Here is a 16,158-nt window from a genome sequence, read left to right on the forward strand (position 1 = left end):
AAGGAGTACCACTGCATTTGATTGTCCTGATATTGTAAACTACAGTGGACCCTTGGTATCTGCTGAGATTTGGTTCCAGGACCCCATGTGAATCCCAAAATCTGTGGATGCTCAAGTTTTATTATATGCCACAACATATTAAAATATTGTCCCTTATATGAAAATGGTAAACTCAAAGTTTGCTTTTGGGATTTTTATATTTTTAAAAATATTTTCAAGCCATGCGTGGTTGACTCCATGGAAGTAAAATCCATGAATACAAAGGGTTGACTGTATACTCAGGACAAGAGGCTGATGGAGCTATGCCTTGGATCATGCATCAGTCAAAATAGAGATTGTTGTCAAGAGCTATGAAGGAACTAGATATGATCCTCAAGTACAAAGATGTATAATTAAGCACCAAAGTAAGGATCATCGATGTTGTAGTATTTCCAGTTTCTATGTATAGTTAGGAAAGCTGAATGTTGAAGAAAGATGACAGGAAGAAAATGAATTCTTTGAAATATGGTATTGGAGAAGAGATCTACACATACAATGGACCTCCAAAAAGGGGTATAAATTGGTCCCAGAGAAAATCAAGTTTGAACTCTCATGCTTAATGTCAGAATGACTCAACAGAGGCTGTTGTACTTTGGAGTTATTATAGCATGACGTGACTCACTGGAAAAAAACCAATGCTTGGTAAAGTGGAAGGCAGTAGGAAAAAAGGAAGAGCTCAACACAGGTAGGTAGACTCAGGCCCCATTCCCACTGGCCCAGTTAACATGGGTGGAACTGGGTAGATCCGGATGCCCCTCCCCGAATCTCTCCATTAGCAAGTGCCCACTAGATTTGAGAGGCATTTTAACCCAAATGACTTGTCGGGTTTAACTTGAAGGCGCCTGCTGTCAATCAAGCAATCATCATAGGTGACGTTTGCAGGGGCATCAGAAGTGTGATTCCCTCCCTCCTTTTTTTTAAAGAGCCATGCACAAAATGCCCCAAAGTGCGCACGTCAAAATTTAAAACCTCTTTTTGTGTGTGCGTGGGGGGGGGGGGCATTTGGGTCAGTGCAGGTTATGATCTGCCCTTGGCCCCATTTTCAACCCCAAAATGCAAGCTAATGCATCCTGTATCCCAAGCTCCTTGCAACCCCAGAATGCCTCGTACACATGTAATAATAATAATAATAATAATAATAACAATAAATTCCTCACCTTGGAAATGCCAGAAAAGGATGCAATTGCCATGCATTCTTTTTTGCTTTTAAAAGCAATTCAGGGCTAGCCCTGAAGAGACAGTAGCAAAAGCCTGTATCGTTTTGCCAGTTGCCTAATTGACAAGAGCAACAAATGTAACATTTGAATTATAGCATTGATTCGCAAAGGAAAAAAAGTCTAGCCCTTTGCAATATTTCCCCTTTGCTGGAAGCCAGCAAATAGAAGGGAAAGTGATCAAGCAGCTAGTCATGTTCTATCCATCTATATATCTGCCTCAAGAAAAAAAACATGTGCATAATTGCCAAAAATAATTTTAAAAAATAAAAAAGGGGGTAAGGTGCCTGATGGGAGCTCCGTTCGTGCCCTGTCTGTGACCTGACCTGAACTGACCCTTTTCCTCCTGCTAGAGGAGCTTTGCCATTGCCTTCCACTGAGGCTGAGAGAGAGTGACCTGTCAGAGAGTGACCCATGGAATCAATTGGGAATATAAGGGAAATGCAGCGCAGGCATTCTGACTGTAGCATCCGCATATAACACAAATAATAATAATAATAATCCAGGAGCAAGAGGAAATGAAAGTAGAACAAGCAAGCAGCCAAAAAAATCATGCGCATAAATTGTCAAAAGAGGCTGCTTCTGCTGCATCCATTTCCCTACATCCCCCAGCTTGGCCCCACAGCCCTATTTCCCTGGGCAATCCTCCTCCTCCTCCTTCCTTCTGACCCTCACCTCTCTCTGAGCTGCCCTGGCTCCTTCATCCTCTTCCTCCTGCTCCAATATAGGATGCCCTCCATGGCTCCCTTCTTCCCAGGGCTCCTCCCTCCTCCTCCTCCTCCTCCTCCTGCTCCTCCTCCATCACTTTCTCCACTCCCCCCCCCACCTCCCTCTGACAGCCCTTTGCAGCCCAAAAGTCACGCTGATTTCCCCTTTTAGCCTCCTGTCACCCTTTCCTCCAGATTCCCCTTTTTCCTTTGGCTCTTTCCTCCTCCCCCTCCCCTCCGATGAGGGGAGGGAATGCTCTGACCTCTGCCCACCCTCTGACCTTACTCCCTCCCTGAATTTGCCCTGAACATGATCAAGGGCAAGTTCATATTTCGCGGAACCCGGGTCTTTTGAGAAAAGACGGATTTTAGCCCGATTCTGGATACCCTGGGGTAAGGGGCATTTCCTTGTGCAAGCCTCGACATGGATTGTGACAGAATCGGGCCCAATATGAACTTCATGTGGAAGAATCGATTTCAAAACTGGTGTAAATGGTAATGTGAATGGCCCCTCAATCAAGAAGGCCATGGCTCTGAATTTTCAAGACCTGAGTAGGGCTGTTGAAGTCACACATTCATAAGGTCTCTATAAGATTACTTTCCACCACGTAACAACAAAATATTCCATGTTTTGCCTTTCCTGGTTTTCATCAGGAAAATACAAAGTCCTCTAAATTTTCTGCTGATCTCTTCAGTCAAGGAAAAGTTATAGGACTACTGAATGTGGCATTTTCTAAGTTCATTGCAAAGATAATTCATGATGCACACTGCAGGAATCGAAGATTTGGAAACCACTAGATCAGTGATGGTGAACCTTTTACAAACTGAGTGCCCAAAATGCAACCCAGACCCCACTTATTTACTGCAAAGTGCCACGTCCCTCTGACTTTCTAGTAAGAAACTCTGGCAAACTCTGTGCTGGGGCTACAGCATGTGTGCCCACAGACAGGGCTCTGAGTGCTACCTCTGGCACGCGTGCCATAGGTTCACCATCACTGCACTAGATTGTGTGTAGATTAATTTTATACCATTGCTTTAATAATTGTTTGTTTCCTTTTAACAGAAATTCCTAGACTAATCCATGCCACATTCAAAGCAATAAAGCCAGGACTCTCTTCATATGCTGATGATGTTGATAAGGTAATTTGAGGTTTACTGTCCAGGAGGATGATTCTCATTTTCTGTGCTCTTTACGTTAATCAATGTCACGTTACAGACCGCCGAGAAGCAGTGGTCTGGCTCTGCCTCCGCTTGCAGTGTCCGGGAACCGCAGCCTTTAAACGGCGCGGCTCCCAGTTGCTGCAGAGAAGGAGTGCAGAAATCGCACTCCTTCTCAGGCCCCGGAAGAGGCACCGCGAGTGCCAAAGGGTGCACTCGCAGCATCACTTCTGGTGCGCCACGTGCGGACGCAGAGCGTCCGCTACGTCAAAATGGTGGTGCCCATATGAACAGGGCGCTGCCATTTTGTACGGACTGAGTCCGTGATAGGGTAAGGGGCGTCTAGAAGAGACGCCCCTTTTTCAAACTAGGACGTCCTCAGGACGTCCCTAATGGCGGTTTGTAACCCGCCAATGTAAACCATAGTCCTGTGTTCACTTACCTGAAAGTAAGTCTTTTTGAATATTGTGAGAATTATTTCTCAGTAATTATGTGTAGGATTGTGCCATCCTTTTTACTGACAATTTTCCAGATGATAGAATTAGCATGTATTATGTTCTGTTAAATAATAGCTACTTCTATAAGATGCTGGAGTCTTACAGTTTGAAAGGCTTCTAGAGAGCTAATTTTGCTTCAACCACACTGCAGAAATAATCGGGTTTGACACCACTTTAAACACTACAGCTCAATGCTATGGAATTCTGGGAATGGTAGCAAAGCTCTGGTGCCACAACAAACTACAGTTCCCAGAATTCCATAGCATTGAGCCAGTCTGGATTATTTCTACAGTGTGGATGCAGCCATAGTTATGTATGATATAGTAATGTTATACTGTGATGTAGAAGTTTTTATAGTTCCCAAGATGTCACTACAGAGTTGTGTGAACACAGCACACCATGGCCTCAATCAAACAGTCATTTTGCACCTGGAAAAAGGTGGATTTTCCACCTTGCCGTGGCAAGAAGCCCGCTTTAAGGTGCTCCGGCAGCATGTAGCATGTAAATGCCTTGCTGCCAGAGTGCCCAGAAGCCAGCCCACATCCAGGCAGCTGAGCAACTTGAAGCTGGCTTCCGGGCATCTTAGGGGTGTGCATTGCCTTGTCACCATGTCTCCAAGCCGTCTAGAAGCCAGCTTTTTATGCTGGTCTGTTTCACCCTTTACAGTGATCGTATGCATTTCAGAGCGTTTTCTTAGGCAAGAAATACTCAGAAGTGGTTTTGCCAGTCCCTTCCTATAGCACCTGGTATTCATTGGGAGTCTTCCATCCAAGTACTAAACAAGGCTGATCATGCTTAGCTTCCAAGATCAGCTGGGATCTGGTGCCTTTAGTATATTTAGGTTCTGATATGAGTGCATATTAGACATAAAATGTAGCTATCTGTCGCACCAAAATAAGCACTATTGTGTTTCCCACACATCCAACAGGAACATAGCCTAACAAAATATTGGATTTCTCTGGCAGCTACTCAGTCTTGGAATGTCCTTAGTATTGGAAGTATGTGGAGTTATTGACAAAAGGTCTAGGCTGTATTTTGGAGGTCATCCATACTTTTTAAAATTATCAGAAGAGGGGTAGAAATTGGAATTTAATCTTAGGATGACGTCTGGACCATTGGAAAAAAGAGAAAGGTGGGTGAATAAGAATTTAGGTACTGCCATATATTGCTATTGGCTTACCTATCATAGCATTGTGTGTTCTGACCAGTCATAGAATCATAGAATCATAGAATCGTAGAGTTGGAAGAGACCACAAGGGCCATCCAGTCCAACCCCCTGCCATGCAGGAAATCACAATCAAAGCATCCCCAACAGATGGCCATCCAACCTCAGTCATGGCTCTTCAGGGTCTTAGGTGAAGTTTCTTTCCATCAACTGCTACCTCAAGGATAAGAGAACCTTTGTTCCTCCAGATGCTTTCACCTGCAACAGACATGAGCATCAGTTGGCATAACCAGTGATAACAGATTGTGAGAGCTATCGTTCAGAACACCTAGAAGGCCAGAATAGTACCTGAAGAGGTACTATTTAGGTGCCTATTCAATAGTTACCTGAATAGGTTCAGGTACAATAAGTACTTCTACTTGGAGATGATGATAGATTACAAATGCAGTATTCTGTCATGTCATGTTCCTTCTTCCTAGTTGACTGGAAATGGTAAATGCTATGCTAAACATCAAGATTTCAATATTAATGTGCATCCATCTCTGCCCAAAGTGTTCTTCTGCTGAGTACTAAAATAAAAGTGCTGTGCTTTTTTGTCTCTCCAGTGTGCTGAAGGAATACATGAGCTATTGACAGCTGCTAAATCTGATGTCCCTATGGAGTTGTGGCAGTCTACCCCTTTGGTTCTTAAAGCAACAGCTGGTTTAAGGCTATTGCCGGGAGAAAAGGCACAGAAACTGTTGGATAAGGTACTTCCTTTATTTTTCTTGTCTTCTTAATTATATAATTTATGCAACTTCTGTAGCTGCCAGTTTTGTTGACATTATCTAACATCAGTATTTACCATTAGCTAATAAATAAATGTTGACTACAGAAGGACAATAAAATACAAATGGAAACTGTATTCGAAATGCATTCTGATTTTAAAAGACATAATAAGTATATGCCAGACAAATCTAATCTCTTTCTTTGATAAAATTACCAGCTTGGTAGCTGAAGGGAATGCTGTGGATATAGTATATCTTGATTTCAGTAAGGCCTTTGACAAGGTTTCCCATGACATTCTTGCAAACAAGCTTGTAAAATGTGGGCTAGACAAAGTAACTGTTACATGGATTTGTAACTGATTGACCGGCCGAACCCAAAGGGTGCTCAACAATGGCTCCTTTTCATCCTGGAGAGAAGTGACCAGTGGGGTTCCACAGGGCTCTGTCCTGGGCCCAGTGTTATTCAACATCTTTATCAATGACCTGGATGACAGAATTGGGAGCATACTTATCAAATTTGCAGATGACACCAAATTAGGAGGAATAGCTAATACCCCAGAAGACAGGACCAAGATTCAAAATGACCTGAATAGACTAGAAAGCTGGGCCACAGCTAACAAAATGAACTTCAACAGGGAGAAATGTAAGGCACTGCACTTAGGGCGGAAAAATAAAATGCACAAATATAGGATGGGTGACACCTGGCTGAATGAAACTACGTGTGAAAGGGATCTAGGAGTCCAAGTAGACCACAAGTTGAACATGAGTCAACAGTGTGATGCGGCAGCTAAAAAGGCCAAGGCAATTTTAGGCTGCATCAATAAAAGTATAGTGTCTAGATCAAGAGAAGTAATAGTGCCACTGTATTCTGCTCTGGTCAGGCCCCACCTGGAATACTGTGTCCAGTTCTGGGCGCCACAATTCAGAAAGGACATTGAGAAACTGGAGCGTGTCCAAAGGAGGGCGACAAAAATGGTGAAGGGTCTGGAAACCATGCCCTATGAGGAACGACTTAGGGAGCTGGGGATGTTTAGCCTGGAGAAAAGAAGGTTAAGAAGTGATATGATAGCGCTATTTAAATATTTGAAGGGATGTCATATTGAGGAGGGAACAAGCTTGTTTTCTCCTGCCCCAGAGAACAGAACCCGGAACAATGGATGCAAGCTACAGGAAAAGAGATTCCACCTGAACATTAGGAGGAACTTCCTGACAGTAAGGGCTGTTCGACAGTGGAATGCACTCCCTCGGAGAGTGATAGAGTCTCCTTCCTTGGAGGTCTTTAAACAGAGGCTGGATGGCCATCTGTCAGGGATGCTTTGATTTGGATTTCCTGCATGGCAGGGGGTTGGACTGGATGGCCCTGGTGGTCTCTTCCAACTCTATGATTCTATGATTCTATGATTCTATATCCCAGCCAGAGTTTTGGAGTAACGAATTCTGATGACATTTAGAATATTTCTGTTTGTGCTTCAATCTAAGTGAAGCAATGAATGTCCTAAACTGATGTATGGTGACTATATGAGGGTGAAGTAGAGCAGCCTACAGGGCTGGTTTTGAAAGTATGTGGTAATAAGAAGAATCAGTAGTGTTTAAACCCCTCTTTCGCTCCTTGTTCTCAATGACAGCACATGCATGCAGATGCACTGCCATTGGAGACAATGAGATTTCAGGTCTCATGTTTTTTCTTCTCTGCCGGGGGGGGGGGGGGGTTGACTGTATTGGCAACATGCAGATAGTTGTTAAAGAGACTATGTGTCCATTGTAGATTCATTGAGAATCACATGCTCCACTGCAGTTGCTTCAAATCCTCAAGTACCTACCCTTTCTACAACCACATGTTCACCATATAGTAGACCCATCTGATCAATTCCCTTGACAAGCTTGAATTAGCCATAAAGACCAAATATTGAGAGAATGTACAGTCCAGCACACCCTTCAAATATCTTATCTACATCTTCAGGCATCAGAAGCTGACCTAATTCTATAAAACCCAGCTTCAGATTTCAACTTCTGTCAGTTGTGGTGTCCATGCTGGCATGTATTTGAAGGATTTTTGTGTTGAAAGTACCTTGCAAACATATCGCAGCAGGGGTCTGTGGATTCCTCATCTTCAGTGTTGTCACTGCCATATGGTTCTCATGCTCATTTACTTTAACTGATATTAGATATTCAGAAAGATTTATGACATGTAACTCTAGTCATCACCCAACCTGCCCCATCAACCCTAGCTCCCCTAAAAATGAAGGCATCATCCATCCTTCACATTAGGGCACACAAGAGCGATCATGTCAGTAGCATCTCATCTCACCATTTCTTATTTATCTATATATTACTCAAATTATTTATTTTTGTTGCCTCTCAGCTAACCAGGAGTCCATTGTAAACCTTCAAATAAAAATATTCTCTATAAACAGATGATAATTTTAAATCACAGTTCCAAAAAGCGCATAATTGCAACAGCCCCCAAAGCCAAACCTGGCTTTAAGGACTAAGGGCCATGCAGAATCATGCAAATATGGCTGCCTGCCAGAAACTCAGTACAGATGGAGTCAATTTAAATTTCTCTTGAGAGGAGGATCCACAACCAAGGTGCTGCTGCAAAAAAATACTTGCATCTTAAATTCACCAACCTGTTTAATTGCATAAAGTATTACCCCCTTGACCATCACAATTGCAGTTCTAATACCTCCTGCATTATAATCTTCACTGTGCCTTCATACATTGCATTATTAGTATTTAGAGTACTACTCAAAATGTAGGTCTGAGGACCAGTACAAGTCTCTGTGTCCCAGGAAATAATAAAATAATTGTAGCCAATGGACACAAATATAGTGCTAGTCCTTGGCATGCTGGGGGGAAAATAATTGCCTGCTCCCCATATCAGATAGCTTGAGAAGCACTGCATTAGTACACTGTAATGAAACTACAATTCTATACTATACTCATGTACTAATGCCTATCTGCTATCATCCTGAATAACGGTAGACTAACCAAAGATGCTGGCTTTTGCTCATATATAACAAAGAAATCTTCATAACTGAAGCAGTTTTCTAGCTGCCCTAGTCTTGTGATTCATATGATCTTCTGGGTTACTTCCAATGAGATTGATGGTTCACAATAGCTAGATTATTAGGCACTCTCAGATGCATTTGCATATATCTGCATGATACTTTAGCACAACTTCGAAGTGTTAAGAAGACAACATGCTCTCTCGATCCCTGTCCCTCATGGCTAGCGGCACAGGGGGCCCCGGTTGTGACCTCATTGTTACACTGGATTATTAATACATCTTTGAGGGATGGGCAATTCCCATCTAATTTGAAATTGGCCATAGTAAAACCTTTGTTAATAAAGCCCTCCCTTGACCCCCTGTTGCATAATAATTATCGGCCAGTCTCGCTATTGCCATTTTTGGGGAAGGTGATCGAGAAGGCGGTTGCTCTCCAGCTTCAATCGATCCTGGAAGAAACGGATTATCTAGACCCATTTCAAACCGGCTTTCGGGCGGGTTACGGGGTTGAGACTTCCATGGTCGCCTTGGTCGATGATCTCCGTCTGGGCATTGACAGGGGAAGCGTGTCCCTGTTGGTGCTCTTGGACATCTCAGCGGCTTTCGATACCATAGACCATGGTATCCTTCTGGAGCGCCTGGTAGAGGTGGGAGTCGGGGGCACTGCGCTCCAGTGGTCCCGGTCCTACCTCTCTGGGAGGTTCCGATGGTGCAGCTGGGAGACGTGTGCTCCGACAGGAGACCACTAACATCTGGGGTCCCTCAAGGAGCCATTCTGTCTCCCATGCTTTTCAACATTTACATGAAACCGCTGGGAGAGATCATCCGGAGACATGGGGCGCGGGGTTATCAGTACGCTGATGACACCCAAATAGTCTTCTCTATGCCTCCGACTGATGCAGTGACCGAGGATGGCATCTCTTCTCTCGTGGCCTGTTTGGAGTCGGTAATGGGCTGGATGAGGGAAAACAGACTCAGCCTGAATCCAGAGAAAACGGAAGTACTGGTGATAGGTTCTCCTGGCCCAGGGATGGCGGTAATTCCACCTGTCCTGAATGGGGTCACACTCCCCGTGAAGGACTCTGTACGCAGCCTGGGGATGCTCCTTGACTCGTCGCTCCACCTTACATCCCAAGTGGATGCGACAGTCAGGAGCACCTGTTATCAGCTTCAGCTAATATGCCAGCTGCGTCCCTACCTGGGCCGGAGGGACCTTGAAACTGTTGTACATGCTCTGGTAACCTCTCGCTTGGATTTCTGCAATGCGCTCTACATGGGGCAACCCTTGTACCATACCCGGAAGCTGCAATTAGTGCAGAATATGGCAGCCCGACTGGTCACTAATACATCTAGGGCCAGTCATATAACACCAGTGCTTAAAGAGCTGCACTGGCTGCCCATTCGCTTCCGGGCGCAATACAAGGTGTTGGTCGTTACCTATAAAGCCCTAAATGGCTTGGGCCCAGGGTATCTGATGGACCGCCTCTCCCCATATAATCCGCCCCGCACTCTCAGATCATCAGGGCAGCAACTTCTAAGAGTTCCGGAGGCCAGGTTAGTTTCCACTTCCAGGAGGGCCTTTACAATCTCGGCCCCCAGCCTCTGGAACTCGCTGCCCACAGAGCTCCGCGCTGCCACCTCCCTATCCCAATTTAAGAAGGGGTTGAAAACCTATTTATTCGAGCAGGCCTACCCCTGAATACTCCCCCCAGAATGCTTACTCACCCCCCCTCCCTCTGCTAGCATAGTAGACTAGCATGAGGTTGTAATGTTTTTAATATGTCTAGGTTTTTATAGTGATATGGTCTTTTGTAATTTGCACTTGTTCTGTACTTGTTTTGTATATTGTATTCTATATTCTTGTTGTGCACCGCCCTGATTTGTAGAAGGGCGGTATAAAAATAAAACTTTTATTATTTATTTATTTATTAAATGTAAAGATCTAAAAGTCATTTTAGGGACTGGAAGCAGCACATGAGGCTATACATGAGGCAAGTACATCTCCTCTTCTCTGTCTCACTCTGTCACACATGTACACACTTTACCCTGGGTCCTTCTGTTCTAATAGAGTAAAGACTCCCAAACTTTGGTCCTCTAGGTGTTTTGGACTTCCATTTCCCAGAAGCCACCTTGGACAACAGTCAGGAGCCGAAGTCCAAAACATCTGGAGGACCAGAATTTGGGAACCACTGTAATAAGAGGGATGAATCAGCCTGTCAGATGCAATACCAAAGCAAATTAGAATCTAACAGCAGGAATTTTGTCAGCAACTGCGAAGAAATATTTAGGTGGTAACATTCATAGCCTTAGGTTCACCATCATCGATCACTGGCCTAGCTGGCTGTTCAGTGTGCTATGGCTTGTTTCTTCTATCTTATATTTTCCAATCCAGATAAGCACTTGAGCAGTCATGTGAAGCAACATTCTGTGGATTTATAGCTTTGTAGAGACAGAAAAATCATTGCCATCATATATATATATATATATATATATATATATATATCTTGTCAACATTGCTGCCAATTTGGGCTTGGTTATTTTTTCCTGAGACAGGCAGTTTGGAATAGTAGTTTGAGTGTTGGATTATGAGACCAGAGTTTGATTCCTCAGCATAGCCATGAAACCCATTGGGTGACCTTGGGCAAGTCACATGCTCTCAGCCTCAGGGGAAGGCAATGGCAAACCTCTGAACAAATGTGATAGGGTCACCATAAGACAGAAACACAAGAACAAACAACATTTCCCCCCTGAAAGATACTTCCATTTCACAGGGGTGGCTGCATGTAAATGGCTACTGTTTATCTGCATTTCAAAATAAGGAAGAGCATCATAGAGCTGAGGATCTTTGCAAAAGTCAGAACCTAGCTGCAATTGGACATCTTCTTTTATGGGACAGTGGAGGACAGTTCTGCTTTAAATAGCTTTTAATACAAGTCTTGTTTTACTACACTTAGGTGAAAGGTATTTTTCAAGAGTCTCCATTCTTGGTAAGGGATGATAGTGTCTCCATAATGGACGGGACAGATGAAGGTAGGGTGAACTTGTTTGTCAGTGGCTTCATACAGTTGTTTTCATTCTGATACAAGTGTAGTGTTTGTTGGTGATGTGACTCTGTTCGCTTTGTAACATAGTTCACTTAGGTAACAGAGTAACACAAGCCAACCTCCCTCCGCCATTTCCTGCCTAATGAGTGTACAGAGAGGCCTTTTACAACAAGAAGTGTCAACCATTTTAAAAGGCCCGTTTTGGACCTAGCTTGGCCCGGGGAGGGTTAAAAATGTGGCAAAATTGTCCCCAATCTCCCTGGGGTGGAAATATGATTTTGTTTTAAAAATCACTACTTTTCCTGAGGTGGGTTTGTGTAATGTGAGCATACATTTGAGATAATCTGGTGTTTTCTTGCCAATTCGTACCCACCTTCTGTAATCTAACTATCAGCACTCAGCCAATTGTATGTAGGGAAAGTAAAGTGAGGCAACATCCTGGAGATATGTCTTCTGTTTACATTGTGCTTTATTTAAGCCGTTTCCTAGCATAGCTTAATGCATAAGAATTTCCTTGTACAAATATTAGTTGTGTGTCAATGTGTACACCCTTGTTTATGACCAGGGGTGGGCAAAGTGCAACCTACAGGATTCATGCAGCCCCCCTGGGATAAGAAAAAATGCAAAAAGATCTTTGCCAAAAAAAAATTGTTTGGGGAAAAAAATTGTTCCAAAATGTTCCCAAATGCACTTTATAGGGAATCGAGGGCATTTCCATCATGTTTGGGGGCTCTCTGGGCCTCCTAAGTTTTGCATTAAAAAAAGAAAACTATTTTGCTCCCAAATGTCCCCAAATAATAATAATAATAATAATAATAATAACAACTTTATTTATATCCCGCCTCTCTGTCCATGACAATCGGGGCAGCTTACAGTAAAAAAAAGAAAAAACAAAAACAAAACAATATATTCCAATAATTCAAACCCACCCCTAAAACATCAATTAAACAATTAGTTATTAAAATATACATTAAAATAAATAAAATCGAGCGACTGGGGCTACAGCGGAATCACAGAGATAGTTCAGTTGGTGGCCAGGTTAGCTATTCAAGAAAGGCCTGCCAGAAAATATCTGTCTTGACAGCCTTTTTAAAGCTGTCTGAGTTGGTAATATGATGGATCTTCTCTGGCAGGCCTTTCCATAATCTGGGAGTGGTTGAGGAAAAGGTTCTCTGGGTGATTGCAGCCAGCCTAGTTTTTATAGGCTATAATAAATTCCTCCCAGAGGACCTGAGTGCATGAGGTGGATTATATGGAAGAAGGTGGTCCCGAAGATAGGTTGGAGCCAAGCCGTTTAGGGCGTTAAAGATAATAACCAACACCTTGTACTGCTTCCGGAAACCAATGGGCAGCTAGTGAAGCGATTTTAAAATAGGTGTTATATGATTGCTTCTGGTTTTACCAGTCACCAACCTGGCTGCCATGTTCTGAACTAATTGAAGTTTCCAAACTAAGCACAAGGGTAGCCCCATGTAGAGCGCATTGCAGAAATTGAGTCGTGAGGTTACCAGCACACGTACGATAGTCTCCAGGTCCCCCAATTCCATGAAACGACACAGTTGGCTTCTCAGCCGAAGGTGATAACAAGCACTCCTGACCATTGCAGTTACCTGATTTGTCATCTGGAGCAACAAATCTAGGAGTATCCCCAGACTGCAAACACAGTCCTTTGAGGGGAGTGAGACCCCTGTCTAGGAGTGGTGATTGTATCACAGTACCTGGTTTAGCGGCCCCTACTGTGAGTACTGTATTTTCTGGTGTCTAAGACTACTTTTTAACCCAGGAAAATCTTGGGTTATACGCTGGGTGTCATCTTATAGGGCAGGTGCTGAAACTTCCAAGGCGGACTGGCGAATCTGCGGGGGAAGCTCAAAAACGGCTGCAGCTGCATCTCTGCCATATGTGGTAACCATATGAAAGCAGAAAGGGTGTTGCTGTACAAGTACGGTAGAAGAAAATCCACTCACTAGCATTCGTGGAAAGAAGTGACTTAACACGGTCCCGATGACAAGGTGAGGGGGTGCCTCACCAGGAAGGTGTGAGTGAAGGGCAGAGCAAGCTGCAGGCGTCCCAGACGCTTGGGGTATGGAAAAAAGAGCTGTGTTTGTGCTACCGTTCTGATAGTCTTGAAGACAGGGAGGGCTGGGCAGGCAGGGAGAGCTGACCAATCCAAGCAGGCTTTGTATACAACAAGTTTTCCTGCTAAGTACCTGCATGTCATAAGTATTTGAATTAAAATTACTATATTGAAATCAAATCTGATGTTTTTTTTCAATTTTTATTTGGTGTGTGTTGGAAGAGGGGTAGTCTTATATGGCAAGTATATCCCAAACTCTATATTTTAACTGGAAAAGTTGGGGGTCGTCTTATACGCCGGAAAATACAGTACCTCCGTTTTGTCTGGATTCGGTTTTAGTCTGTTTTTCCTCATCCAGTCCATTACCGCTTTAAGACATTCATTGAGAGGAGAGATGCTATCTGTAGTCAGAGCTGTAGACCGAGACATGGAGAAATATAGCTGGGTGTCATCAGTGTACTGATAACACCCTGCCCCATGTTCCCTAGGGCAAAACAAACATTTCCATCATATTTGTAACCTCCATGGGCTAAATAAGTCAGGAAGTTTCCCAAACATGGTGAAAATGTGTCCATACTCACCTAGTAGGAGCAAAATAATAATAATTTTTAAAAAAAACTTATTTTGAGGGAGCAGACATGGTGGACAGCTCCAGCACTCCAACGTCTCCTGAGGGGCTAATGTAACCGCCAGGCTTCCACTGTTGTCCACTCCTGCTGTAGATCCACTAAGGCAGTGGTTCCCAACTGACCTAATGCCGCGACCCTTTAATACAGTTTCTCATGTTGTGGTGACCCCCAACCATAACATTATTCTCATTGCTACATGCAAATACAATGTTTTACAATGGTCTTAAGTGACCCCTGTGAAAGGGTCATTCGACCCCCAATAAATTATACACAGTTAATGTGTTTCAAGCACAAATTATGTCAAAGTAGTATCAAATCTCCTTAATTTCAGTAAATAGAATTGAAAGATTAAAAGCTCCCATGTGTCCACATTAGGCAAACAGCTGATAGACAGCTGTCTGAATGGAAAGTTCTTTGCTGGCTGGTGGAAGGACAGCAAGAAGGAGGCAGCCTATCTTCCCTCTGAAGGGAATTCTACAAGGTGCCAACATTGTCTTTAACATTGTCATCAAACTTACCTCTGGAGGTGGCAGACCTTCGAGAAATGATCTCCTGCAAACCTCAAAGCCCTGGTCTTTGGAATAGCCTGAATCTCTCATATAGGCACATGTAAACTGCAAATATTTTTTGTTTTGTTTTCCTCTTTCTTGAATCTCTCCAATTTTTTTAAACCAGGAATTTCTGCATGGATTACTGTCAATTTATTAACAGGTATGTACCTAAATAAGTTGTAATCTGTTATATATTCCACGTTGTGATCCTTCTGAAATGTCCAAATTGAAATGTGCTTTATAAACTTCAGCATTCACAGCACTATCTGTATTTATCTGTAAGTAAGTGCTGTCTTTCCAACAAGTAAGCATATATAGGATTGATACCACTATAGGCTTGGGTAAAATTTCAAGAGAGAGTCTGATTTTAAAATCTCTGAGTATTTAAAATCTGTTTAGGCAAATACAGATAAATATAACAGCTACACACATGCTATGTCCTTGTAATGCAAATATATATTTAATATTTACTCCAGGAATATGAATAAAATTAAACAGGATGAGGTTCCACAGGATGCTACTCTTATCCCTACTGGGGTGAGCTTAAATATACACAGTGGCTATGCCCAAGAAAGTATTTGGGTTTGTGTGTGTTTATCAATAAAAAAGAGATCTATTAACTGCTTAGTCTTTTAGTTTTATGATCATTTTTTTCTAGGTTAGGGACAGTCAGTGTCAACTTCCAGGTGTTGGGTACAGCTTCCATCAGCCCTATCCAGCATAAACAGTGGTGAAGTATGATGAGAATTTCAATGCAGCAGTATCTAGAAAGCCACAAGTTGCCTACTCCTCCGTGAAGACTGTATGGGAAATACTGTATCTGCTTCTTTTTTCCAATTATCTGTGTTCATGAGCCCAGGAATAACAGTGAATTATAACTCTGGCCCACTGAGTTGGGAAACTATGAATGTTTTGAATTTAAGGATGTTTATCAAAAATATGTAGATTTAGTTAAGATTTCCATTAATTTTGTTTTAACAAACCTTAATTTCAGATAGTTTGAATTCTCCAGGAAAGAAAGGTATAGGAATGCTGGAATTAGGAGGTGGATCAACTCAGATCACATTCCCCCCAAGCACCAAGGTAACAAGAATACAGGTTGCTTTCATCAAAGCAGTTATGATGAACTGCAAGACATTTTGCCTTTTCTTGTTTACCACTGATTTGTTTCCAATTTGATTTTGGTAACCGAACACTCCAGTTTGAGTGTACAGTGGGCCCTTGTTATCTGCTGGGTTTTGGTTCCAGGATAACAAAATCCGTGGATGCTCAAAAAAATGGTGTCTCTTATATAAAATGG

General features: G+C 42.9%; 1 protein-coding gene across 2 annotated transcripts in view; it reads left to right on the plus strand.

The window, feature by feature from the left end:
* LOC149310461 (ectonucleoside triphosphate diphosphohydrolase 6-like) overlaps positions 1–16,158 on the plus strand; it is a 32,122-nt gene that overhangs the window by 3,153 nt on the left and 12,811 nt on the right. The window contains exons 2-6 of one of the 2 annotated variants that reach the window (XM_089528292.1): positions 3,024–3,100; positions 5,386–5,529; positions 11,512–11,587; positions 14,983–15,022; positions 15,857–15,941. In XM_089528292.1, coding sequence (XP_089384418.1) covers positions 3,024–3,100; positions 5,386–5,529; positions 11,512–11,587; positions 14,983–15,022; positions 15,857–15,941 — 422 coding nt within the window. Of the gene's footprint in view, positions 1–3,023; positions 3,101–5,385; positions 5,530–11,511; positions 11,588–14,982; positions 15,023–15,852; positions 15,942–16,158 lie in introns of both variants that reach the window. The other variant, XM_089528293.1, reaches the window with a different exon arrangement.

This window comes from Sceloporus occidentalis, unplaced genomic scaffold (assembly GCF_023333645.1).
Source record: "Sceloporus occidentalis isolate IW3139 unplaced genomic scaffold, rSceOcc1.0.p SCAF_6, whole genome shotgun sequence".
In the NCBI taxonomy this organism is placed as follows: domain Eukaryota; kingdom Metazoa; phylum Chordata; class Lepidosauria; order Squamata; family Phrynosomatidae; genus Sceloporus; species Sceloporus occidentalis.